At 34.5% G+C, this 25913-nt stretch overlaps 3 protein-coding genes across 5 annotated transcripts; 1 reads left to right on the top strand and 2 right to left on the bottom strand.

The window, feature by feature from the left end:
• The first annotated feature begins 1417 nt into the window (after positions 1 to 1417).
• Positions 1418 to 5374, top strand: LOC114269188 (putative serine/threonine-protein kinase PBL28). 3 transcript variants are annotated; one of them, XM_082892759.1, is made up of 8 exons: positions 1418 to 1515; positions 1786 to 1915; positions 2024 to 2208; positions 2589 to 2787; positions 2860 to 3023; positions 3125 to 3229; positions 4597 to 4719; positions 4819 to 5374. In XM_082892759.1, exons 2-8 carry the CDS (start codon positions 1846 to 1848, stop codon positions 5053 to 5055), a joined length of 1083 nt encoding a protein of 360 aa, XP_082748885.1. In that variant the 5' UTR covers positions 1418 to 1515; positions 1786 to 1845; the 3' UTR covers positions 5056 to 5374. The 3 variants fall into 3 exon arrangements, with proteins under 3 accessions (XP_082748885.1, XP_082748884.1, XP_082748883.1); XM_082892758.1 differs by having other exon boundaries at positions 1506 to 1583; XM_082892757.1 differs by having other exon boundaries at positions 1510 to 1549.
• Positions 5375 to 9594: 4220 nt separating this feature from the next.
• Positions 9595 to 12217, bottom strand: LOC114269187 (Acyl-CoA N-acyltransferases (NAT) superfamily protein). The gene is made up of 2 exons (XM_028210438.2): positions 11502 to 12217; positions 9595 to 10068 (listed from the first exon to the last, which is right to left on the bottom strand). Exons 1-2 carry the CDS (start codon positions 12167 to 12169, stop codon positions 9807 to 9809), a joined length of 930 nt encoding a protein of 309 aa, XP_028066239.2. The 5' UTR covers positions 12170 to 12217; the 3' UTR covers positions 9595 to 9806.
• Positions 12218 to 17658: 5441 nt separating this feature from the next.
• LOC114269186 (xyloglucan O-acetyltransferase 1) lies at positions 17659 to 20206 on the bottom strand. Its single transcript, XM_028210437.2, has 2 exons — positions 19783 to 20206; positions 17659 to 19307 (listed from the first exon to the last, which is right to left on the bottom strand). Exons 1-2 carry the CDS (start codon positions 19976 to 19978, stop codon positions 18214 to 18216), a joined length of 1290 nt encoding a protein of 429 aa, XP_028066238.2. The 5' UTR covers positions 19979 to 20206; the 3' UTR covers positions 17659 to 18213.
• Between the last annotated feature and the right edge of the window lie 5707 nt (positions 20207 to 25913).

Here is a 25913-nt window from a genome sequence, read left to right as displayed (position 1 = left end):
AATGAACGGCAAATTACCTATAACTCCCTTGAAATTTAGTTAAATTACAGATTTTTTTTGAAATTTTAAAAATTACATCCTGCCTCCCGAAATTTATATTCACATCACAATTTAACTCCAATCATTAAACGTTAAGAATGGTTAACTGACATAACCAAAATATACATTGATGGATGATATTGTCCCTATTGAAATCCCTTTGATAAATCAACAAAATTTACAAAAGAATTACGTTAAAAAAAAAAATCAATTTTTTGAAACCATGTTTAATTTGTTGTTTAGAAAAAAAATTCAAAATTTTAAAAAATAAAATAAAAACTAATTTAATAAAAATAAATATGAAAAAAATATATTTAATTTGTAAAAATTATTTCTAATCACTCAAAAATATAATTATATAAAAATAATAATTATTTTTTATTTTTTACTTCTTAACCAAATTAATTTTTAATTTTTTAAAAAAAATTAAAAATAAATTTCTAAAAATCAAACCAAACATATTCTAAGAATTTTTTGACAAGTCATTTCTAGTGTTTTTAATTTATTTAATTATTTGTCAATTTTATGATATTTTCACCATCTGACACTACAACATATAAGAGTTTTAGAGACCAATTTTTTTGATCTCTAAAAGTGAAAATTTTGTTGCAAAAGACGTTTAGAAACTAATTTCTATCGTCATGAGAATAGTCGCTAAAGGTAGCTCTGAAAAGTCAAAAATAAAATTTTTAGTGATAAAATTTCGTAAATGTCAATAATAAATAAACTTGTAGAAACAAAATAATTTAGTCTCAAAATTGTTTATTTTTTTAGACAAAAAATTTGATACCAAAAAGATAATAATTAATCACTAATGTTCAATTTTTGTTGCTAAAAATATAATGACGACATTTTTCGCAACAAAAATATTTGGTCCCCTAAATGTAATTTTGTCCTTAAATTTTGGTCTCTAAAACCTTAATTTTTTGTAGTGTGATAAGTATTTTTCCATTTTAATTGTGCATTTCATAACTTATTTAAAAATGATAATTTAGCTAAACCTCAGGAGAATCTGTAATTTAGCTACACCTCGGGAGGAATCTGTAATTTAGCTAAACCTCAAGGGGGTGTAGGTAATTTGTCCTTATTTGTCAAAAAGGCATTTTAGTCAATTTATGATATCTGTTAACGGCATTAATTGCGATGGGACGGAATATAATTTTTGAAAATCTCAAGGGAAGTGTAGGTAATCTGTCCTAAAATAAAATGAACAACACAAAAATATGAATTTTGTCGAGATTCTAGTTAACCATACTTAAAATGAATCTCAACCACACATTGATGTGATCCAAATTTGGGTTAGTAAGAATTATTAGAGAGATCAACAGCAGATTGTCTTTCCCTTTCAAAACACACCCCACCCCACCACTTCTCATCCACAGGCAAGCAAGCAGTACTTACTTTTTCTTTCCTTATTCACTTTTTCTTATTCTTCAAGTACCCCTCTCCCTCTCTCTCTCTCTCTCTGAAATCCAGGTTGGTGAAGATGGTGTTGTTTTGAGTACATTGAGTATTCTCCAAACTTTATTTCACTTGCTTTACACGTACTCTTACCGGATTCTTATACTACTCATTCTCATTTTCTGTTTCTACTTTATACATCATTTTATTTTTTGGGCATTGAAATTTTAATGTTAATGCACTGTAATCACCTGATCTCTAACATGTCATGATGTGTGCATTTTCCCTCTTTGATTCATGAAGATGTTCTTCAAGTAATCTCTCTCTCTATTTATATGTTCCAAGTGACAGAATCTGTGATTTCAATCTGATCGATAACCAGTTCTATCCAAAGAAAGTGCCACCATGCCTTTTGGATTGGTCTCAGCATGGAACAAGCGAAGGAGAAGCAAGTCCGAGGATCACATTGACCCTTGTGTGTTCTACCTCTACTTGTTCTTCTCATTTCTAGTCCTTCTTGTATCATCATCTTTTTAAATGTTGTTCATATTTTTAATGTTTTGAGGGTACCCTGGCTTTTCAGGGATATATAAACCTGTGGAGGATTGGCAACTCAAGGATCATAACCCACCTGCTAAAAGACGCCATGGATCATCAGTTTTCACACTCAAGGAAATGGAGGAAGCAACACACTCTTTCAGCGAGGAAAATTTAGTTGGGAAAGGAGGATTTGGCCGAGTTTACAAGGCCATTTTGCGGTCTGGAGAGGTAATCTTCAACTTTTCTTATCAAGGTAGTCCCAAAAACACAAGGGAAAAAAGGGGGGGGGAGAAAGATATCATGATTTTAAATAACAATATTCGAATATGTATCGGTATCAGGATACAATTATATATTGGTTGAATAATGGTATAGGAAGTCCAAAATCCCATTACGAAATGTAATGGACGATATTTAAAGCCCTAGGTGATATTCTACAACTGTTGATTCTATAAAACAAATTGTCCTCCTTGAATCCGAGTCTCTTGACATAATTTCTTCAATTGGGTGGCTATTTCTTGATGTTATTAGTCATATTCTTTTCTTCATAAGAAGGAACTGATCAAAAACTATCTTAACTCCTAACATAATTTTTTTGGACACTTAAGGTTGTTGCAATCAAGAAAATGGAGCTACCACCATTTAAAGCTGCCGAAGGGGAACGTGAGTTTCGTGTGGAAGTCGATATCTTGAGCAGATTGGACCATCCAAATCTGGTTTCCTTAATCGGCTATTGTGCCGATGGAAAGCACAGGTTTCTAGTTTACGAATACATGCACAACGGGAACTTACAAGATCACTTAAATGGTTGGTTTCAACTCAAAAACCTGTTATCTCGTCAAATTCCTCAATCTAACAACTATCTTTAATGGACTCTAGGAATCGGAGAAACTAAGATGGATTGGCCGTTAAGGCTCAAAGTGGCAATTGGAGCAGCAAGAGGACTTGCTTATCTCCATTCAAGTTTGGCAGTTGGTATTCCAATTGTTCATAGAGACTTTAAATCCACCAACATTCTTTTAAACACCAACTTTGAAGCAAAGGTAGGTAATTTGAACCTCCTTTTCTTGATAGTAAATGTAGTCAAGCTAGGTAATTTTATTAATGAGGCCGTTTTTGGAGGCTTTACAATCGGTTTTCACAGATATCAGATTTTGGGCTTGCCAAATTAATGCCAGAAGGCCAGGAAACCTATGTGACTGCTAGAGTGCTAGGTACTTTTGGCTATTTTGATCCTGAGTACACATCGGTACGCATCTTCTTGTCTGTTTTGTATGTTATTCAACATTGTTTCTTCAAATTTTCTCAGCAAATATCTTACTTCTCTTCATAACTTAACACCTTGTGTTTTTACTTTTTACTTTGAAGCTCTATTTCCTATTTCGGTATGTCTAAAACGAGAAGTAACTACCACAAAAGAATAAGTAAAAACATCATCATGAAATAAACTAAACAAACAACACAAGAATCAAAAACAGAGTTTTCTTCGACCATTGAGATCATATACATGAACTACATGTGAGATGGCACGAAGTTAGGTAAGCTAGAAAAATTATAGTGACTTTTCCTCTGGTCTAGCTAATAAAAATGCCGTCACACCATGAGTCTTACCTAAAATGATAATGATATTCCTCCAACCAAGGTCGCTACACAAACTTGCAATCATACGATGTTAAAAGGGACCCGATATTTTTTCTTGATTGGCACTAGGATGTCCGGATCAAAATCCGACTAATCCTCAAGGGTGCACAAGCCCTCAGTAAGGAGTTTCTACCAAGTGCACCACGGTTAATTCAAGGATTTTCTCCCAGTCCAATGGCCCCAAGAAATTGTTAGCACCTAAAAGATTCAATCCCTGAATCTTAGAGGGAGCACACTCCCAAGACTCAAGGTCTTGCCACCAGGCCAACCCCTTGGAGTTAAAATGGAACCCAATATTTTTGCAATCAAATGTCATCATAAAGGTTCTAATTGTTTTAAAGGTCATGCATCTTTTCCCCATACACTCAAAATAACAATGTTTACAACCTGAACTGTATATGCAAAAACTACTCAACTGTTCGACATGATTCAGTGATATCATGTATAAGAAAATACTCTCTTCTCTAAAGACCGTCATGTAAGATGCTTGGATTTCTGCATAAAGATAGCCAACCCGAGTTTATAATATATAGGGTTTTAATATTTTTCCTCCAATTTTTAGGCACTTCTTAACTACTTAGTTTGGGCATTAATATTTTTTCTTTGTAAAGTTTGGTACATTAATTAAAGAACACAATTTTCTTTCTATCAATGATATCAAGTGATTATCACTGGGGATGAGGAGGGGGACTTTATTTCATCTCTCATTAGCAAACAAGAGGAAACGTAATAGGAGGTCCTTTAAGGATAATGAGCTATCTATTTGGTAGCTCTGAAAGGATTTTTACTCATTTCTCTGTGTTTTCTTGGATAAGAGTATTGGCCTTTCTCTATTTTATCTTTAACGCAATTTATAGTTGATTTGTACATACCAGTGGAGGTGTAGCTATAGACTTCTGCTTATAATATATACCTTCGCTTAAATAACTAAATCAAAGAGGGTTTGAGCTTTGGATATGTCTATTTTGGCAACAGACAGGAAAACTCACTTTACAAAGTGATGTATATGCATTTGGAGTGGTTCTGCTCGAACTCTTGACTGGAAGGAGAGCCGTGGACCTGAACCAAGGACCCAATGATCAAAACCTCGTACTCCAAGTATATTTCCAATCATCCTACAAAATTCTAGTTGTCTATTTCTAAGTAAGTACTAAATTTATCATGAAATAGTAATGGGTGCTTCTGTAATGTTTTCAGGTGAGGCATATATTGAACGACAAGAAGAAGTTGTGCAGGGTGATAGATCCGGAGATGCGCAGGGGTTCCTACACAATGGAGTCCATAGCTATGTTAGCAAACCTAGCATCACGCTGTGTCCGTACTGAAAGTAGCGAGAGACCATCAATGGAAGAATGTGTAAAAGAACTCCAACTCATTTTCTACACAAATTCTAAAGGCTTGGGGATGCCTATGCATGCATTCAGAATGATCTAGAACCCTTGTAGAGTGAAAATCTTACATATCAATATCCAGGCACTTGTGAGATGTGATAAAGAAGTCTATACTGTTGACTGAAGGTAACTTAAGAAAACCAAGGAAAAGTGAGAAATAAAAGAATTCAGCAACAGTGAGGGAATATTTCCTTGTATATCTTGTTTTCATTTTAGCACTATTATTTAGTTCAGTTCAATTTGTGGATATTTTTTCTACATGATTGTAAATGTATAATTTAATAACAAACACATGTAAAGCTGTAACATTTTGATCCTACTGAATAAAGTTTGCGTCAACTTATGATGGAAGAGAAGAAAAATACTCTACATCTTCAATGAGTTGGTAATTGAAGACCTACGGGAAAAAAATGGGTTCTTAAAATCATCCTTAAAATATATACAAATTCTTCAAGAAAATACTTATGATCTTCCTGCTTCTCTTTGTTCAGTAATACAGAGTTCATACCATGTTACATAACAAAAAAATGGAAGAAAACAGGCAATATAGAAGCCAATAAAATGTTTTCATTACCTCTTGCCAGAAACGTACAAATCAGTAAATAGTCTTGATTCTTTATCATTATACACTAAAATTCAATCAACCATTATTTTTTAAAAACATTTATTTTCAATGGATTGGTAGCAATTCTTGGACCCTTGACTTAAGGGTGTTGGTATTTCAACTCATGCACCGATCATGAAGTTTATGAGGAGGATTTGCGGTCAATCATCACCATTTCAAATCACCACCAAAATGTATAATTGTGTTAGAATTTACCAATTTACTCCTCCACCTACCATCTCCACTAGCACCCACTTCACCTACCACCTCCACTATCTCCACTAGCACCCACTTCACCTACCACCTCCACTACACTACACCTACTACCACCTTCTCTTCTATATATAGGAGTTGTAATACATAACACAATATCAATCAATCTTGTACAACATCAAGATATCAATCAATATAATACAGTATTTTTCTACATGGTATCAGAGCAAGGTTAATAACCTGATATTTTCGCTTCACCGGCGGGCGGCAGCCTCGCCTTGGCCGCCCGCCGGACCTCTCATCTTCCAACTATTTCTGCATGACTTCCATCACAGTGAAGGCACAAGCCCTGTTCAGATCCACCACAGCCATTTCAATCATATCCATTCATGAGACCTATGTATTTTCCTCCAAACAGTTCCTGGGATGCACGCGGTAGCCATCATCTGCCTTTGAACCCAATCTCGTCAGGTGTAGTACCTAATAATCCTCACTTTCATCCTGTTGCAGCCCCTTTTCTACCTGCTTCTGTTACTCCCCTTGCACAAATGCAGGGAAGCTCACTGTAGCACTCCAGCCAGATGTTTCCCCTGCCTGTTGTGCCACCCCCTGTAGCAACCCTATCACCACTCCTCTCCGCCTGACTCTGCCGCCTGCCTCAACAGCACCATTGCCGGAAGGTTCATGACGGAGGTCCACCAGAGACCATCCTCTTCTCACTCCCACCTGTTGAGCCCGTGGATAGAAAATGCTTTCAAAGATGAAGCAACTTCAACACACGAGGCACACGTACACACACACTTGCACTATACCAACCTATTTTAATATTTTACCATCCACTATCCTAGCCCACTGATTTATTTTATTCATCACTTTGCTGGACACTGTACCCATTCTCATTCCCTTTCTTCTTATTTTTATTATTATCACATGGCCATAACCCTCTTTCTCTCTCTCTAACCATACTTTTCCATCTCTCCCCAACTTTCTTTCTTTTCTATATCTATATATATTATATCTCTTTTTCTTGATTGATATTACCCACACATTCCACGACAACATTTTCCACCACCCACCTTTTTATCTTTTATTTCATAAATAAATAAATAAATAAATACATTAAAAAAAAAAAAAAAAATAAAAATAAATAAATAAATAAAAATAAATAAATAAATAAAACAAAAAATCCCAAACCCATTGCAAGTTTTACCAAAACCGTGGGTTTTACCAAAACCTTGGTCCCATCTTTTTTAATATTTCAACTCCACTTGCCATAATGATGCTGTCCATGCCTTGGATCCTCTTCTTATTCTTATTAAAAAAAAAAAAAAAAAAAAAACCAAACCAATTTCCATATTTGCACAACACACTATATTTTATTCATATTGGGGATCAACCCCGATCACACTTTTACAGCAAAAAAAAAAAAAAAAAAAAAAAAAAAAACCAAACCCAAACACCCACATCCACAGGCGGGATTTTTCTTCTCTACTCTGCTGCAGGTCTCTTCTTCTTGCCTCCGTCCTGGGCGGCCCTTGACGATGTTGCCTCCGTGTTTCCCACTCCACTGGGCACGATCACTACTCCCTGCTCCTCCACTGCAGCATATGGAGGACCTCCAAATCGGAACATCACGGTGGCCTTCCGCTTCAGCTCCTTGTTTTCTGTCCTTAGCACGCTTATCTCTGCTCGCGCATCCTTATACATGCGTTGGAGCAGAGCCAGCTGGGCATTTAAATGCTGCACCTCATTTGTCCTACTCTGCAGCCGGTTCGACAAGTTTGTGACCGCCGTCATGCTTTCCACACATGCCTTCAGAGTATACTGATTGGCCTCCACATCCGACTGCACTGCCATTTTTTGCTCCACCGACTGCATCGGAAAATTCAACGGAGCAAACCCAGTGTTGTTTGGTTGAGGTTCACGGGACACCGCACCAGTTATCTCTCTTGTGGCCTCGTTGAGGTCGGGAAAGAGAGTAAGCAGAGGGCGGGACGAAGAGGCCATTTTCTCAGACAACAGAGTGTTACAGAATACCTCTTTCAGAAATCTCTCTCAGAAACTCTCAGAATATCTCTCGCAAGTTTTTTGTCTCCGCCTCAGCCTCAGCCTCAGCCTCCGTCTTATAGCCGAGGCAGCCACGCGCATCGCGCGCCTCTTGCCACTAGCCGACAAACGGGCACGCAAGCCAAGGCACCCACGTGCCTCGCCATCATGTCCGGCACACCTTTTGATGAATTGGGCACGCCTTTTGATGGCACGCCTTTTGAAAAATTGGGCACACCTTTTGAGGGTGCAACTTTTACAACGGTCCGACATGACCCTATAAACTGTCCCGACATTTGATTCCGGTTAGCATCTCCAACGGTCCGACATGACCCTATAAACTGTCCCGACATTGATTCCGGTTAGCTCCTTTATGGGTCCGACAAGACTCTGTAAACTGTCCCGACATTGATTCCGGTTAGCTCCTTTATGGGTCCGACAAGACTCTGTAAACTGTCCCGACATAGATTCCGGTTAGTTTCTACAAGGGTCCGACAAGACTCTGTAAACTGTCCCGACATTGATTCCGGTTAGTTTCTACAAGGGTCCAGCAAGACCCCATAAAACTGTCTTCTACAACGGTCCGACATGACCCCATAAACTGTCTTCTACAACGGTCCGACATGACCCCATAAACTGTCTTCTACATCGGTCTGACACCCCCATACAGTGTCTTCACCAACGGTCTGACACGACCATACAGTGTCTCCTATCCTTTTTTCTTTTTATGTATTTTCTTGTTTTGTTCCTCTCTCCAAACTCAAGTTGGTTAGTTTCTATCCTCCTTGAGTTTGCGGGGGGCTGTTAGAATTTACCAATTTACTCCTCCACCTACCATCTCCACTAGCACCCACTTCACCTACCACCTCCACTATCTCCACTAGCACCCACTTCACCTACCACCTCCACTACACTACACCTACTACCACCTTCTCTTCTATATATAGGAGTTGTAATACATAACACAATATCAATCAATCTTGTACAACATCAAGATATCAATCAATATAATACAGTATTTTTCTACAAATTGTAAATGCCTAATTTATCTACTTCACAGGAATCATAAAAATTAGAAAAAGAAAAATCCATCCCAAAAATGGTAAAATATAAAACACAACTATCCATATTGGGAAAAGAAAATATAAGATATATGACTATTAGAGGTTTGAGAAATTCTATACAAATGTCGTGGTTCTAGATCGGGTGAAATGGCGAAACAGAACTAACATAATTGATCCTATATAGAAGGAGTAGGATTTGTCTAATTATGTTTGTGATATTGTCAAGAATGGCAATCAGACAGTTTCAAAAGTATATCAAGTAACTTACTAACAAGGGGGGAGGGGAGAGAGAGAGAGAGAAGTTGAGTATATCCTTGCAGCAAAACAGAATATCTATCTCATCTATTGTCCAGAACATTGGTTAATTTGGTTGGGTGGTAATGCCTATTAAAAGAAAATTATGGTTCTTTAATGACACTATGATAAAAAATCATCACTTAAAAAATGAGGATTTCTGATCTAATTTTCCTACAATAGGACAGATCTCAACCAAAATACATTACAAAGTACATGAAGACCTATTCAACTATTCAATTGACCTTTTACCAAAAAATAACCCAACTGGGTAATCAACACAACCAGATTAGGCCACATTCTGAATCTGAAGAAATGATCTTCATGCAGTTCTTTAGAGAAATTTCAGGGAACGAGAAAGTAGAAAACTATAGAAAAGATGATATATATTCTTAACTTGGAGAATGTACAACAGTAATTCACATGTGTATTTGGAAGATGTAAGGGGAGAGCAAGCAAAAAGTAAAAACAATTACGGACGTAATGAAAAGCTTCTTTGGCAGAGGTAGAAAGGTTTAGTGGCAATTCCCTGTACCTTAGCTAAGTAGGTTCTGATTTTTGCATATCTGCTCATTAAGAAAATTCTTCATTAGAATTGGAGAAGTCTGAAGGGCTGTCAAAGACTTGAAGCTCCTTGCACATCAAGTGCTTACGTCTTTGCAACATCAACAGGATCAAGATGCTATCAGTTTTAACAATACTATAACCTGCTTTTGCATACATGTTTAATGGAGCTGTATCAATCATTCTGCAGTGCAAATAAACTTCCCTTGAAGCACTCATCTGAGAAATTAGTTCCTCACTTGCCTTCAAAAGATGCCAACCAATGCCTCTCCTGAAATTTTTATGAGCCAATTTTAGAATTGGGATCTTATTCAATCATTTTATGCAACCTTTTAGGCTTTCAAATTTAAAAGTAGAATTATGCCTCCAAGTAACTATTTTAGCAACATACAAGCTGTTAGAAAGTTATTGATCAAGAGAACAGAAAATAAATAAATACAAGATCTGATTTTATTGACCAACATTAATGCTATTAATAGTGGATCAAAACCAAGTATGGACCTGGAACATCTATGGAGAGGGTTGGTGAGACTAAAAGAAATTCCACATGAAACGTTAACTATATCAGGGATTTTACTCAGTTGAGGACATCAACTTAAATATACACCATTTGTTTCTCATCTCATGCCAGTTAATCTTACGTTTTTGTTGTAGGTTAAGTTTTTTGCATGTTGAAACCCTGACTTCAAGTAAGAAATTCCAGATCCATCAGGAAAAGAAAAAAACAAAAGAAAAAGGAGCAATTCAATAAAGATATAATCAAGTATGCAATCATGACTTGGACATTATACTGACTCTTGCACAGCAGTCCACTTTACAACATAGTGCCTTCAAACCAGGCAGGTAACAAATGACAAGGACCTTCCTCCTTTGCTATGATGGACACCCGTGTCTTGAAGAACAATGACACCCGCATATGTGCTCAAAATACAGTATTAAATTTAAACCCTTGTTTAGAACGCTATATCTCTCCTTCACCTTAAGATGTCGTTCATCTAATTGTATAAAACCAAAACCTTGGTCATCTTATGCACGCTACACATGCACTAGTATCACCACAATGTTAAGAATTCGAAAACTGACAGATGAGATTTCTTTCGTCTTAAGAGAAGATTGAAATCTAGACACTAGGTTGCAGCTACTAGGTTGGATGTCTAACCAAAATACCACTCAATTGAACATTGTCATATATTTTATGTTTTCTTAAAATGCCAGAGAGCATTATGCAGCTTGAATTTTATTTTACTAAGTCCAGTACTAGTAGCCTAATTAAGCTAAAACAACACTATTGTCAGAGGGAAAACACAATTGTAGTGTTAACAAGACAGAATTCTCGGAACCTCAACATCAATGAGTTGAAAAAAACGGATCACACGAATAATAAATTCCCACAGTTTCACAATACTACCAGATTTAGCAATTGTTTTCCTCAAAAGTGTCATGCTATAGCTTCCCAATGAGAAAAATTTTCTGCCTGTCCTCCGATAACTAGTGAAAAAAAATTAACAAACACACAAGCCCCCTATCACCCAAAACCAAATTGAGGATCAAATTTCACCACAAAGAGCATAAATCCCACATATACATTTCTAGATATGCCAATTGATAAACCCATCAAAATTCAAGATTATATCAAACAAGCATGAAAGAATGAAAATTTGAAAAGAGAACCCAAATTCCAAAATCCCAAAAAGTGAAGCATACCTCCTTAGTGGCTTCTTGACAGTCATATTACAAATATATGGTGAATCCATTGGAGGAGTGGGTGTAGGAGGAGAAGCATTAGCACCCCTTCTATCAAAAGAAACCTCCACAGTCCCTCCCAATTGCAAATTCTCATCTTCATCTTCTCTGTAGAAGCCAATGAGAGTGGCAGTGTAAGGCATTAGAGTCCTCCTCTCAATCAAATACTGCTTCACCAAGAAACCCAAAACAGTGACATAAGCAGAAGGCAAAAGCATAGACTCTGCAAACGATTCGGACAACAGAGCAACCACCATGTCCAATTCGTGGGATTTCATTACGCGAACCCACATCGACCCAGATTTCAAATCTTGGTAATAAGTAAAATCCTCGAGGTATTGGAGCTTGTGGAGGTCGTCATTGGTGAGGAATCGACCAGTGCGAAATGGGTCTTGGAGGGTGGGTGATGAGGAGGTTGAAGAAGGAGAAGGAGAGTGGGAGTGGGAGTGGGAGTTGGAGAACAAGAGACTGAGATTGTAACGGTTTGATTTGGGGAAGAAGGGAAGAGGGTGAGAGGGTTTAGGGGTTAGAAATGGGGTTTGGTGTGGTTTGAAGGGGGTGGTGGAACAGAAGTGGTGGTGATGAGGTTGGGGTTCAAAGGAGAAACAGAGAGAAACCGTCGCTGCCATGGAATAGGATGGAAAGAGAGAGACTAGTTCTGGAAAATTATACAATATTTTATGGGCTTAAAATATAAATTTTAATTTTAAATTAAATTTTATATATATATATATATATATGAAAGTGGTTTTTATTATTAGGGTAATTACTAATAAGTTTTTAATAGTTAGATTTAATTTTTATCAAATTTTATTGAAAATAAATCTTAATAAAGTTAACGCAAAAAATAATTTTTTATAACGATATTTTACATGTCGCTAAAAATTAATAATTAGTAATATTTTGTCAAAAATTTATAAATTGCCGTTAAAATTTATAATTTACAAAGTTTTTCTGTGACGAATTGTTTAAATTATCGTTGAAAGTTAAAAATTAATAATTTTTTTTGTGACAATTTTTAAACCATCGCTAAAACTTTTAATTAGTTACATTTTTTTATAACAAAATTTTTAAAATATCGCTAAAAATTATCAATTAGTGACTTTTTTTAAGAGAAAATTATTTATAAGTCTTATTAGGGAGACTTATGCTACATATGGTCCTATTAAAAAACTTATATTCCCATAAGTCCTGTAGGAAGTTTGTTGACACATTTACCCTCAATATTAGTTGTTAATATCATAAATAATAGTAAAATCATATATAGGAAATTGAATGTTACCATAGATCATATCCATATAAACGTAACGTAACGTGACACCTACATAAACGTAACGTGACACCTATACGTAACGTGACACCTACATAAACGTAACATGAAACTTATGATTTATGGTAACATGCAATTTGGTAACATGTAATTTCCCACCATAGATCATATCTACATAAACGTAACGTGACACCTATGATATATGGCAACATTCAATTTTCTATATAGGAAATTGAATGTTACCATAGATCATATTTATATGAAACGTAACGTGACACCAACATAAACCAGCAACATTTTCACATTCAATTTAAAAAAATAAAAACTCATTAAGTTTGCGAAACGTAACGTGGCACGTTACATTACGTTTATATAGGTGTCACGTTACGTTTATATAGGTGTCACGTTACGTTACGTTTATATAGATGTCACGTTACGTTACGTTTATGTAAGTGTCATGTCACGTTACATTTATGTAGGATCTTCTGGAATATATTCCTATCTAAATAAGACTTGAGACTCTATAAGAAATTACACAGGACTTAGCCTATCATAAGTATCTGAAAAAGAACTTATAAATAAGTCTCTATTTTTTTAATAATGTTTGATAAAAAATGTCATTAATTCTTATAGGACTTAATGTAAGTCTCCCTTTTTATTAAGTCAACCATGGTCCTAGGTTTAAATCTTGTTTCCTTCTTACAACTACTTTCTTTTTTTTTTTCTTTTTTTGGCAAAGATAAGTCTATCTAGCGTTCCCTCGCATAAAGGGCTACTTTTGAATTAGCTCTCTCTTGTTAGGTAATTACCGAGGCGACTAGTATGAATCGTCGCTGATGAAGTAATCCATCCCATTGATTATGAGGATCGGATCTCCCTATAAAGAATACCCTTTCTAGGTTGTGGATCGTTAGCCTATCTATAATAAGGGGTCCTTTCTTGCTCGTAAGCGATTTAGTTTTTAATAAGGACGTTTAGGCTTTACTAATAAGTTAGAAAGGGCTTTTTCAGCTTACTTTGCTACAACGGACCAAAGTCATTGTCTACAGGCTTCATACCACTCAGGAGGGTGACAGACCACCCAATTGTTCTTCCGTTTGATTTCTTTTCGACCTATGGTGGAGAAGAACCTATGCTTGATGGGCTCGAGAAAGCCTTAGCTTCCCAGGGTTTCCGAAACCCCTTAGAAAAGAGATTGATGTTCCCCTCACTCTAGCCTTTAGACGAATCGAGCGGCGAAATGCTAAAGCGGTTAAGTGACACTGAAAAAGATAAAAGGAGGTGAATTGATTTTCATTATTCCCATAAATACCCTTGCAAATTTCACTTTACCCTACTTTGGGTCAAGGACGATTTAGCCCTTAACGTTTGGAAATGACTACATAACTATCACGTGATTTGTGGATTGAAGTGCACCATTAAATATTCTATCCAACTTAACAATAAATGTGAAATACGTAACAGATATAAAGGAGTTATCTGCTTATTTTCAAATTTTAAGGGAGGCAAATTGTACATGGAATAAAATACAGAGGGTTAAAATGCACTTTGTCTTCGAAACAAACGACAAAAATACAGGGATATTTTTGTCTTTTTATTAAATCGTTAACAGGCCTAACGGTGCACTTTAATTCACAAACTACAAAGGGGTTATGTGGTTATTCCTAAATGTTAGGGTGATAAATCGCGCATGACCCAGACCACAAAGAAATAAAGTGAAGTTTGCCCTATATATACTAAAAATATATATATTAAAAAAAAATCAAGAATTTGATTTTTGTACATAAAATAAAATTTTAATTTTGTCAATTTAAATTATAATCTTTAATTTGTTTTCAATTTAAGTTTTTTATTTATATTCATCAAGTAAAACTAAGGAATAAATAGTATTTCAGTCATTAAACTCAACGAAAAATGTTATTTTAGATATTTTATATACACTTATATTGAGTTTAACGAGTAAAATATATATATATATATATTTTTGTTTAACGAAATAGGCGAATAGTCTAGATTAAAAATAAATCAAAAGATTAAGATTTAAATTTATAAAATTAAAATTTTAAAATTTATTTTGTTATAAGAATCAAACTTTAAACTTTTGTTTTTTTTATTTGTTTACTTTTTTATGATTATCTGTTTTTGTAATTAACATGTTGTTAATTCAAGTAAGATTTATTAATTTATATATTTTGGCCCCTTTTGTTGTGAGATTTTTTTAACTAAAATAGTAAAAAATAAAACAACCAATCATATCACTATATGCTAAATTAACCAATTAAACTTGAATATATAAGAATGTCATCAAAAAGATCAGACAACTCATATTTTACACAGGTTAAACTTTTTCCAATTGGGGTACTAATTATCAAACCCTCATTTTTAGCTAGAGAAATTTTACCATACACTCCGGAAAAGGTGAACCAATTCTATTAATGAAAACAAAAAAAAAATAAAGAGATTTACGTGTAGATTTTAATAGATAAATTTATTATATAATAGATCATATAATAATTAATGATATTTTTTATCAAACACTATTAAAAAAATTACTAATTGTTAATTTTTAGTGACAGTTTGAAAATTGTCATAAAAAATATCACTAATTATAAGTTTTAATGACAATTTAAAAAAATCATCACAGCAAAACGTTAATAATTTTCAACTTTCAACGATAGCTTGAAAAATTCGTCACAAAAAGTCACTAATGTAAGTTTAGTGACAATTTATAAAAACGTGACCAAAAAAGTTGCTAATTATCAATTTTTAGCGACATATACAAAAAAAATTATTACAAAAAATTATTTTTAACAACAATTTTATTAGAACTTATTTTTAATAGAACTTGATGGGAATTAAGTCCAACTATTAGAACCTATTGGTAGTTTATCCAAAAAATATGGTATCATTTGATAACACTTACGTTTTCAGTTTTCTGTTTATATTTACAAAAATTTTAAAAACTCAAATAAAAACTTGTTTGGTAAAATTTTTGATTTATAAATCAGTAGTCTCAGTTTATAAATTTGGCCAAAAAATGAAAATATAAAAAATGTATTTCCGTTTTGAGTTTTGAGTCTTTTTTTTTTTACCACCCAACACTAGCCACCACCCGCCACCATTTTCCACCACCGTCTTCTGCCACCACCACCCACCACCCGTCACTCACTCGCAGCCACCACCACCCACCACCCGTCACTCACTCGCAGCCACCACCACCCGTCACTTACTCGCAGCCACCACCACCACCACTTACCTGCCATCCACCCGCCACCCACCACCCACCACTACCATCCACCACCCGCCACCACCACTACCATCCACTGCCCGCCACCACTATCCGCCACCTACTTGCCACCACCACTCACCACCCACCTGCCACTACCAGCCACCCACCACCACTAGTCACCTGCCGCCACCACCACCACCACCACCACCACCACCACCATCACCCACCACCACCACTCACTCGCTACCACCTACCACCCGCCACCGTCACCCACCCACCCACCCACCCACCCACCACCACCACCACCCACTACCCGCCGCCACCACCTGCCACCGTCACCAACCATCACTACCCACCATCCGTCACCCACTTGCCACCACCACCCACCACCCGCCACCGCCACCGCCACCGCCACCGCCACCGCCACCGCCACTACCCACTCGCTACCACCCACCACCCGCCACCGTCACTCACCCACCCACCCACTACCACCACCCGCCACCACCCACCGCCACCTACCTACCACCACCACCCACCACCCGCCACCGTCACCCACTCATTTACCACCACCAACCACCCGCCACCACCAGCTACCCACCACCCACCGTCACTACTTTCCACCACCGTCTTCCGCCGCCACTTGTCACCACTTGCCATTTCTCACTCTTTTTTATATTTTTAAATTTTTTTAAACATTTTGTCATTTACCAAACGCGTTTGTAGTTTATGTTTTTCTAAAAATAAACAAAAAATAAACAAAAACTAATTTACAAAATTTTTGTAAATATAAACTGAAAACGTAAACATTACCAAACACATCAGTGTTTTGAAGAAAAAAAAAATGAATGGTAAGTTTTTTTAACATAAATTATTCAATTTTTTTATAACAAACGTAATAAATTGAATAAATTATGATTATGAAATTGACTTATTTTTTTTTGTAGATGATATATACGAAAGGCTTGTATGATTCGAATTAGGAGAAATTGCAAATTGGTGGTATGACCAAAACAAATTGCAAAATCATGAAAAAGTTTCGCTTTAATTATTGAAGTTTGTAAGCTTTACTATTGATTCACAATTTATTTTGAAAATTTACGCTCAATTATAATTTTTTCCTTGAATTATCGAAATAGTATCCATGATGAACTTTACAAGTCCAAACAATAGCCACCAGTTCAGATCTAGACCAGAGACAATCTAGAGTCTCCTATAAACAATACCTGCCAAGATCATAAAGACTTGTTCGTGGCAAAGTACCTAAAACTAAAGGGCTAAGGCTTAGCAAACCCTTTCTTTTGGAGGGTGGCATGGGGCTCCCAAAAAAAAAAGACTTTTGAACACCATCCTCTCTCAAATTTTTAATAAACTAATTAAAAAAAAAAAAAATCAGCTTAAAAGCTGCCAAAGAAACATTTGTAAGTAGGAATTCCCATCCAAATAAGCTTGGTAAAGTTGCTTTGGATCCCCAACAAACAACTCAATGCTGGCAATGGACCCCAATTATACCAAAGAGTTGAAAAGTAAAGACTACTTATATTGATTAGGGGGAGAAAAGGAAAAGGGTGTTCTTTCTACCAAAAAGTTCATTGAATTGATAAATTAAATGAGGGCAAAAATAAAAGCAAAGCTTAAGAACAGCTCTTCATATCATTAATAAATGTACAAAATGAGAACCAAGATATGTAAAAAATTGTAAGGCAAGAAACAAAAGAACAACCAATCTGCCTTAAATATCCTCAGCACTGCACATTAAACTCATTTGTACACACATATCATCTATTCCCATTCCTTCTTTCCACAAGATCCGTACCTTTGAGTTAGAATATCTTAGAGGCATTCAAAGTCAAAATCAATCATAGTCGAAGAAGTGAAGTGAGTTTTGGGTAATCTCACGGGTCAAGTCTTCGCCCCAGGTCTGTTTCTTCCATCTCATTTACACTTTATCACTTCCACAATTTGACCACATGCGGGGGAGTATCAAAAATCTCTCCACCTATAACTAATTGATTTTGGTTTGAATGACTCCCAGTATTCTAACAATTTGTGTCCTCTTCTTTTTGCTCTCTTCAAAAGCAATAATCACCACAAAAACAGAAGAAAACAACATAGAGATAAACAAACCCTTGTATTATCACATTGTGATGCCTCATGGGTTCACTCTCTAAATCTTCCTAGACCTCCCATCTCTTCATCACATCCAACATTATCTCATTCCAAGTATCCACCGGACCCGGCAAGCACCAGTGGACACAGTCATTTTGAACCCTCTCTCCAATTCCATTAGCAAATGGATTAGCATACATATACGGTCCAGGATGTCCATCTGGTCTCATCAATGACAATTTTGTGACATCCAAAACATCCAACCTTAATCCTCCAAAATTCTTCGCCTTTTCCTTTGCGGCCCTGACTTCCACCACCTCCACTCCTCTCATCTCCGTGTCCATCCCTTCAAGCTCCTTCTCGCCTTCCATATAAGGCTGAGTCTTGGGACAAGCCCCAAACTTGTCCCACTCGCCCTCAAAATGGTGAGGCGAGAACGTAGTCACAATTACACCAATACCGTTGCTACTACTACCACGCCTTTCAATTATGGCATTAAGGGTGGTCTTAAAAGCTTTCCTAAACACATCATAAAACCCGACCTCGGTGTAATTGAGACCTGTGCAATAATGGCAACCTAGTACTGATTCACCATTGTAATACACAGCTGGGTGTAAAAACCAATGCCCCACTGATAAGACAATTATGTCCATCCGATCCATATCAGACGCCCACCGTTCATCGACAGAATCCAAGTACAATCTATTATAATTCACACTCTCAGACTCTGATTTTTCAATTCCTCTAACAAGAAATGGTGACCAATAGATTGATACAGTGACATTGTGAGAATGAAAATGCCAGCGACGAAACTTGATATCGTCGCCATTGGTGTAGACAAGTTTTGGGGGAGAGGCAGAGGATAACATGCAGAGAAGAGACTCCAATTGGTTTCTAGCCATGGAATCACCCACAAAGGCCAAGTGTTTGTTTCTCAGGATTTGGAGGAAAGTTTCTGGGAAAAACCTGGGAAGTTTGCATTGAATGGGTTTCCATTTCCAGTAGAGGTAACCCAGGTCAGTTCTGCCATGGCTCATGCAGTTCTGCCCATCCTTGATTGTACCACAGCTTGTGCCATTGTACAGAGGGCCCACTTTGTCTGGGACCCATTTTCCATTGGAGTAGTCACATGCCATTTGAGCATTAATAGCCCTCTTCTCTTCTGCAAACAAAAGACAACAACATTATCAAATAAGATCTTGCTAGTTAGTTCACCTATGTTATATCACCCATTATTTCAAAAGTTCAAAATCTTAAGAAATGAATCCAAATAATGTTTTGTGCGAAGACAAACAAAACAGAATGTACAATGACAATGATAATAAGAATGACAAGATTTGAACCCAAAATCTCCTAAATGCTCAGATTACCATGATACGTCACTAATTGTCCAAAAGCTTAATTGCTTAGTAAATGAACACAATAATAAACTGTTTAATGGAACTTCTTACAAATTAAAAGTTAATAATAAGAATTAGAAACTAACCGCACCCGTTTCCCTTCTTAATAATCAACTTATTTAAGCTATTACTATCCTATAAAACTGTAAATATAAATTACACCAAACAATTTGACATAAATTTAAAAAGAAGAAAAAACTTAACAAGGCCAATATATATCAAACTGAGAATGTATACCTTTTGAAGTGGAAGAGGAGGAGGAGGTGGTGGTGGTGGTGGTGGGGGTGTGTTGATGAAGCTGAAAAGTTGGTATGGTGAAGAAATACAAGGGAAGAAGAGAGATGAGAAGGAGAGCATATAGAGTCCATGGAAGGAGCTTCTTTGTGAGAGAGTGAGGTTGGTGTTTGAATGGGTTGGTTGTTGTTGAACCCATCTCTCTTTAGATCCTCTCTCTTTCCTCAGCTTTTTTGCTCCCCTCTCTTTATCCTTTTGTGTTTGCACAGGTGAGAGAACTTGAGGATTCTTGAGCTTGAGAAACTTTGGATTTGAGGTTCACAAGAATTCAGAGACTGTCTTGGGTTTTGGCATTAATAGATAGAGAGAAGAAACGAGAGGTTTGTGGATGGAGAAAGTTATTTGGTGGTTCTAGGCATAGTCAGGTGATGTTCAAGAGTATTATGATTGGGATTAAAAATACAACTCACTATTTGTGTTGAAATATAAAAAAATAATAAATAGCTTGACATGTGATAATTGATAAAAAGTGGGGATATATAACGCCTTTGAACCACCTAATAATTTTTCTTGGGACGGTGGGTTGGTGGAGGGTGATTTCAGTCAAAATCGCATCGAGAATCCCATTGGCCAGCTAATGTTTTTTTAAAATTTTGTAAAGCATTGTACTGAGTACTGACACGTTGACATGTTGTCTTCATACATGCTGGGGACAATGACATGTGTTTTTTTTTTTTTTTTTTTTTTTTTTTTGAGCTCTGGACCATTGCTGGAGCTAGAAATATTAAGTCTCGTTTGAAAAGTGATTTTTTTAATTAAAAAGTAAAAAAATTATTAAAAAAATTAAAAATCAACCATTTATATTAAGAATTTAAAGATTTTATTTTCTCTCTATTTTTTACATATTTTTTTCATAAAAAGTTAAAAATTCATCGCAAATATACTAATTTTTTTAGCTCATATTTTAGTCAAATAACTAAAAAATTACTAAATTAACTTATTCCCAAACGAGGTCTTAGTGGTATAATTAAGGCCAAGTTTGGCAACTCCAATATAATCCATCTTTTTATCTTTTTTTCATCACATCACCTCTCTATTTTTCTGTACATCTTTTTATAAAAAGACAAAAAATATACTTATTTAAATCATCCTAAACAACCCCTAATTATTTGTATTTTTATAGTGCTGTAATTTTATTGTGTGTATAGGATAAGTTCTTGCGGTATATCAGAGTTGTATTATAAAAAAAATTGTCTTTAATGTAGTAATTGTTTCACTGCTACACTTATTTAAAATTTTCTTAATATTATTTGGTGGGTTGGGACAAGTTCAAGTGGCTTTTTAACTTAATTTTTATTGATATTCTCCCTGTCTCAAAATATTAGCTTTTTATTTTATTTTTTATTATTTTAAAATATTAATTCATTTTTAAAATTTAAGGACTAAAATAATATGAATTTTTTATTTTGTCATTCTTTTAAATTAATTAATACAAAAAATATAATTATAACAATTGATATTCTCAAAAAAATACTATCAAAAGGTAATTTGAAAAAATTAATATTTTTAAAGTGTAATAATTGTACGATAAAAAAAAAGTTAAATTCTCTAAAAAAAAACTATTATTTTAGGATATAGGAAGTATAAGCAACAACATAATAAACGCCATGTTATAAAATATTATTCCAAGATTACTAAGAGCTCGTTTGACGTAAAAAAAAGCCAAAGTTTTTTTTTTGGCTAAAATAGTCCAAAAAATACAAAATAAACTTTTTAATTTAATAAGACAAAACATCATATCTAACCCATAATTATTTTATTTTTTCTCTCACAAAAATTAAAAAAATCAAAAGATCTATCCCAAACGAAGTTTTTTAGCCCTAGGCTAAAATAATCAAAAAGTCAACTCACATCCCAAACGAACTCTAAATAATCACTTTGAAATACTCATGAGAATGAGAATTAGGCCCCGTTTATTTTGGGGTTAAATAGATGGAAGGCGATTAAGATGGAGGTGGGGTTATTTAGTGTTGTATTTTTTTGTAGAGTTAGGGAGGGGATTAGGATGGAGGAGGTGATTTAGATGGAGGTTGGAAGGGGGATTGAGATGGAGGAGGTGGAGATGGTATTAGAAAAATAGTGAGGGGATTAGAAATTTTTTTATTTTTTCTATATTGGGAATTTTTTAAAAAATATTAATGTTTAATTTTTTATATTTTTTTATTTGTTTTATTATTTTATATAAAAATAATTTAACAATTCCTACACCAACAACTATCATCAAAACAAACAAAATTTTACTTTATTCCCTCACTAACAATCCCCTCACTATTAATCCCCTCCATTCTACCTCTGAAAACAAACGGGGTCTTAGGGTGTAATCCGCATTAGTCTCAACATATTTTGAGTCAAATTATAACTCAAAATCCACTTTTGCTATTTTAGCTAGTCACTGTTTTAGTACATACTGCATCAAACTCTCTATTCTAACTCAATCCTATTAAAATACTATTTTCTTATTGTATTTGTTATTCTTTTTTTAATTAAATTGATGAGGTGTCACCCAAATAATTCTTAAAAAAATGCACACAAAAAAATGTCGTTGACCAGTTGACCTGCCAGTTGACCGATTAGGCTAATTTTGAACATTTTTCTTCTTCTGCTACAGGCACTCAGGGGACATCCGGGAGGATGTCCGGTGGATGAGAAAATATAATAAAAAATATATTAACCTGTCTCAAAAAAATAATAAAATATTGAATAACTAATGAATAGTTGAGGTACTGTAACAAATTCAATAAAAAGTTAATTTAGAAAAAATTTATTGAGACTGATAGAAGAAGAATTTTATAATTTATTAGTTATATTTACTTTTTTGTTATTTTGCCCCAACCGATGCAGATGCTCTAAAAGTTTTGGTTGGTTCAATGAAAATTGTTTAACATTGAGTTGAATTTTTTAATTTTGTAATTAAGAAACTCAAACAAAATATGTTACAGTCAGATTTTGAGCTCTTTTGGGAAGATTAAAAAAAGTCAAAAGTCAGCTTTTAATTTATTTTTTGTCATATTATCTTTTACATTTTTTATACGTTTAAAAAAAATCAAAAAGTCAATTTTTAACTATCTTTTCAAACTATGCCTTTATTGGATTTATTGAGATGAGAGATTCACATGTAGTTTTAAAAATTTTTATTAAAAATTTATAAAATTCAATATTGTGAATAAATATTGAAAATTAGTGAAAATTATTTTATAAATATCTCTCCTCTTAATTTTTTTTTTTTATTACAAAACGTGTATTATTAGTCAATTATTTTCTTATGCTCAAAAAATTAAAATATAAAAATATTTAAATATAATATTTTAGTTAGTTCAATTTGTGTCGATGTAAAAAATTTTAAAACTAAAGCATATTGTATGTTATGAAAAATAAATCAGAAATCAAAATTTTCTATCAGTCTATGCCTCCGTTTGGGAAGTGGGTTGGCTTTTTAGCTTTTTGGCTATTTTAGCCTGGGCTATTTTAGCCTGGTTTGGGAAGGGCTTTTTGACTTTTTGACTTTTTTGGCTTTTTTTGTGAGAGATGATTGTAATGATTATGGGTTGGATTTGATGTTTTATTTTTTGTGGCTAAAATAGCCTATTTTATTTTTTGTGACTATTTTAGCCCCAAACCAAGTTCCCAAACAATGCCGATAGCAGTCAAGTAGGCATTCCATTATATATATATATATATTTGCGAGAAGACTGATTTATAGACTCAAACTCACTTACAACAAGAATAGTAAGATCTAACAAATAGGCAACCATATCACATTTTTTTGCCACAATGTTAATTATTGTGACTTCAACTTGCAACTCAGGATTGAATAGGATACAAATCGGTGAATTTGACCTTTACATTGAGATTCTCAATCTTGAAAACTTAGTAACTTTTTTTTTTATCAGTAAAAAAAAAAATTTTATTGATGAAATTAACATACAGTAACTATGACAATACATCAATAAAAGAAGGCAAGAGCAAAAAAACATCATAGTATTGCTTCTTAATCCCAACTAGGTTGGTACTAAAAAAAATATTCAATGATATGCTAGCTCAAGCCAAAAAGTCGGTGAAGGACCAACAAACAAAGAAACAAAAAACTGAACTAGGCCCCAAAAAATCAAACCAACAAACAAAACACCAACAACTCACAACAAGATAAGTACCAAAAGCCACTAGTAACAAAACAAGCAACATCATAATCCACTGGTAGCAATAACCAAATCAGATGCCCAGAACATATGCTAGGTACAAATCATTCATCTCCTATGACCCTGAGCAAAATCCAACGCAAATGCCTTCAACTTCTTCTTGAACCAATATAATTTCTCACCTGTTGCAGATTAGCCACAAAGTCATGAACAAAGTAAAACTATCCCAAATAGTGGTTCTTCATCCATATTGCCACCCTTATCTTGATAAGATCAACCAATTCCATGTAAGCTGGTTAAGCACCATTGAAAATGCTGTCATTCCTATTAAACTTATTTATTTTGATAATTTATTTAATTATATTTTAATTTATTTGAAAAAGAAAAATAGAATCCAAAATTTATTATGATAATTTATTTAATTATATTTTAATAAGAAAAATAGAATCAAAATTTATTTTGATGATTTATTTGAAAGAGAAAAATATAATCAAAATTTATTTTGTCACATTATTTCTCACCTAAACCTTTATCCTAAATGTTGTTAGAATGTATTTAATATTTGATTAAATCAGGAGTTCAAACAGCCCAAAACAAATGTTCAAACAGCCTAGTACAGCAACAGGCCAAAAGGTTCAAAAGGTTCAAGTGGAAGATATTCAAATTAGTAATAATGGAAGTACAATGACTATAAACGGCTATAAAGGTTCAAAAGACTAAAAAGTTCAAAAGGTTCAAGTGGAAGATATTCAAATTTATAATGATGTAGTGGAAGATATTCAAATTGGTAGTGATTGAAGTACAACGACAACAAACGGTTATAAATTCAAATGACTACAACGGCTATAAACGACTATAAATTCAAATGAATACAACGGCTATAAACGGCTATAATTTCCATTATATATACCAAAGCCTCTAATGTAAATATGTTACAAAAAACCTGAAAATATTCTTTGATCTATAATTACTTACATCTATTCTCAGAAATTATACACTAAGCCCTATAGCATTAAACTCATCTTTCCTATGTGAGATTTATAGAAAAATCAAAACTTTATTTTATATATCTATCTTTGAGAGATATTTATTGTAAGCTTTCTTTGAAAGCAAAAATACCATTTCATCTTGTAAAAGTGTTGCAAACACTGTATTCTTGAAATCTTGAGAGTGATTGTGAATAACCTAAGATTTGCAAGGGTTTGGGCTTATGAAGTCTGTGTAAAATCCGTAGAGGATAGCTCCATTTGTAAAGAGGTTGCTAGCACCCCTGTGAAGTTAGAAGATAGTGGAAAATCTCAAGTGAAGCTTGAGGAGTGGATGCAGACTTGGTTGAAGCCGAACCACTATAAATCTGTTTGTCTCCTCTTCCCTAATCTCTTTACTTTCCTACTACTGCTATAACTATCTAATATTCATGTATTAATCATTTGATTTACTCTGTATATTAGTTATACTTCATTATTATTTTGCTTGATCATTTACTGCTAAGTTCATCATTGTGCTTGTTAATAATTTGTTGTACTAGTAATTAATTTTATTGGGGTATTATTAATTTTAATTTGTAGAAACCTAATTCAACCCCCCTTTTAGGTTGCTTTTTGGGTAACAATTGGTATCAGAGACTGGGGCTCTTGTTTAGATTTAACAATCTTGAGTTTGTGATTCATAGTAACCATGTATTCTACTTACTTTGCTGGGACAAGCTAGTAATAGACCACCTCTCTTTGATGGTAGTAATTACATTTATTGAAAAGAAAAAATGACTTTGTATCTTCAAACTACCAATTATGCTTTGTGGCTCATTATCACTAAAGGTCCTAAAATTTCTACTAAGGTAGCAGACCATATCAGCGTGCTTAAACTTGATGATGAATTTGATGAGCGTGATTATAAACTCCTTCAAGATAATGCTAAAGCCAAGCTTATTCTTGTGTG

The sequence above is a fragment of the Camellia sinensis genome, chromosome 10 (assembly GCF_055761805.1).
Source record: "Camellia sinensis isolate YWXY chromosome 10, ASM5576180v1, whole genome shotgun sequence".
NCBI lineage: Eukaryota > Viridiplantae > Streptophyta > Magnoliopsida > Ericales > Theaceae > Camellia > Camellia sinensis.
The sequence above is the reverse complement of the archived record's forward strand: the minus strand, read 5'-3'. Positions and strand labels throughout refer to the sequence as shown.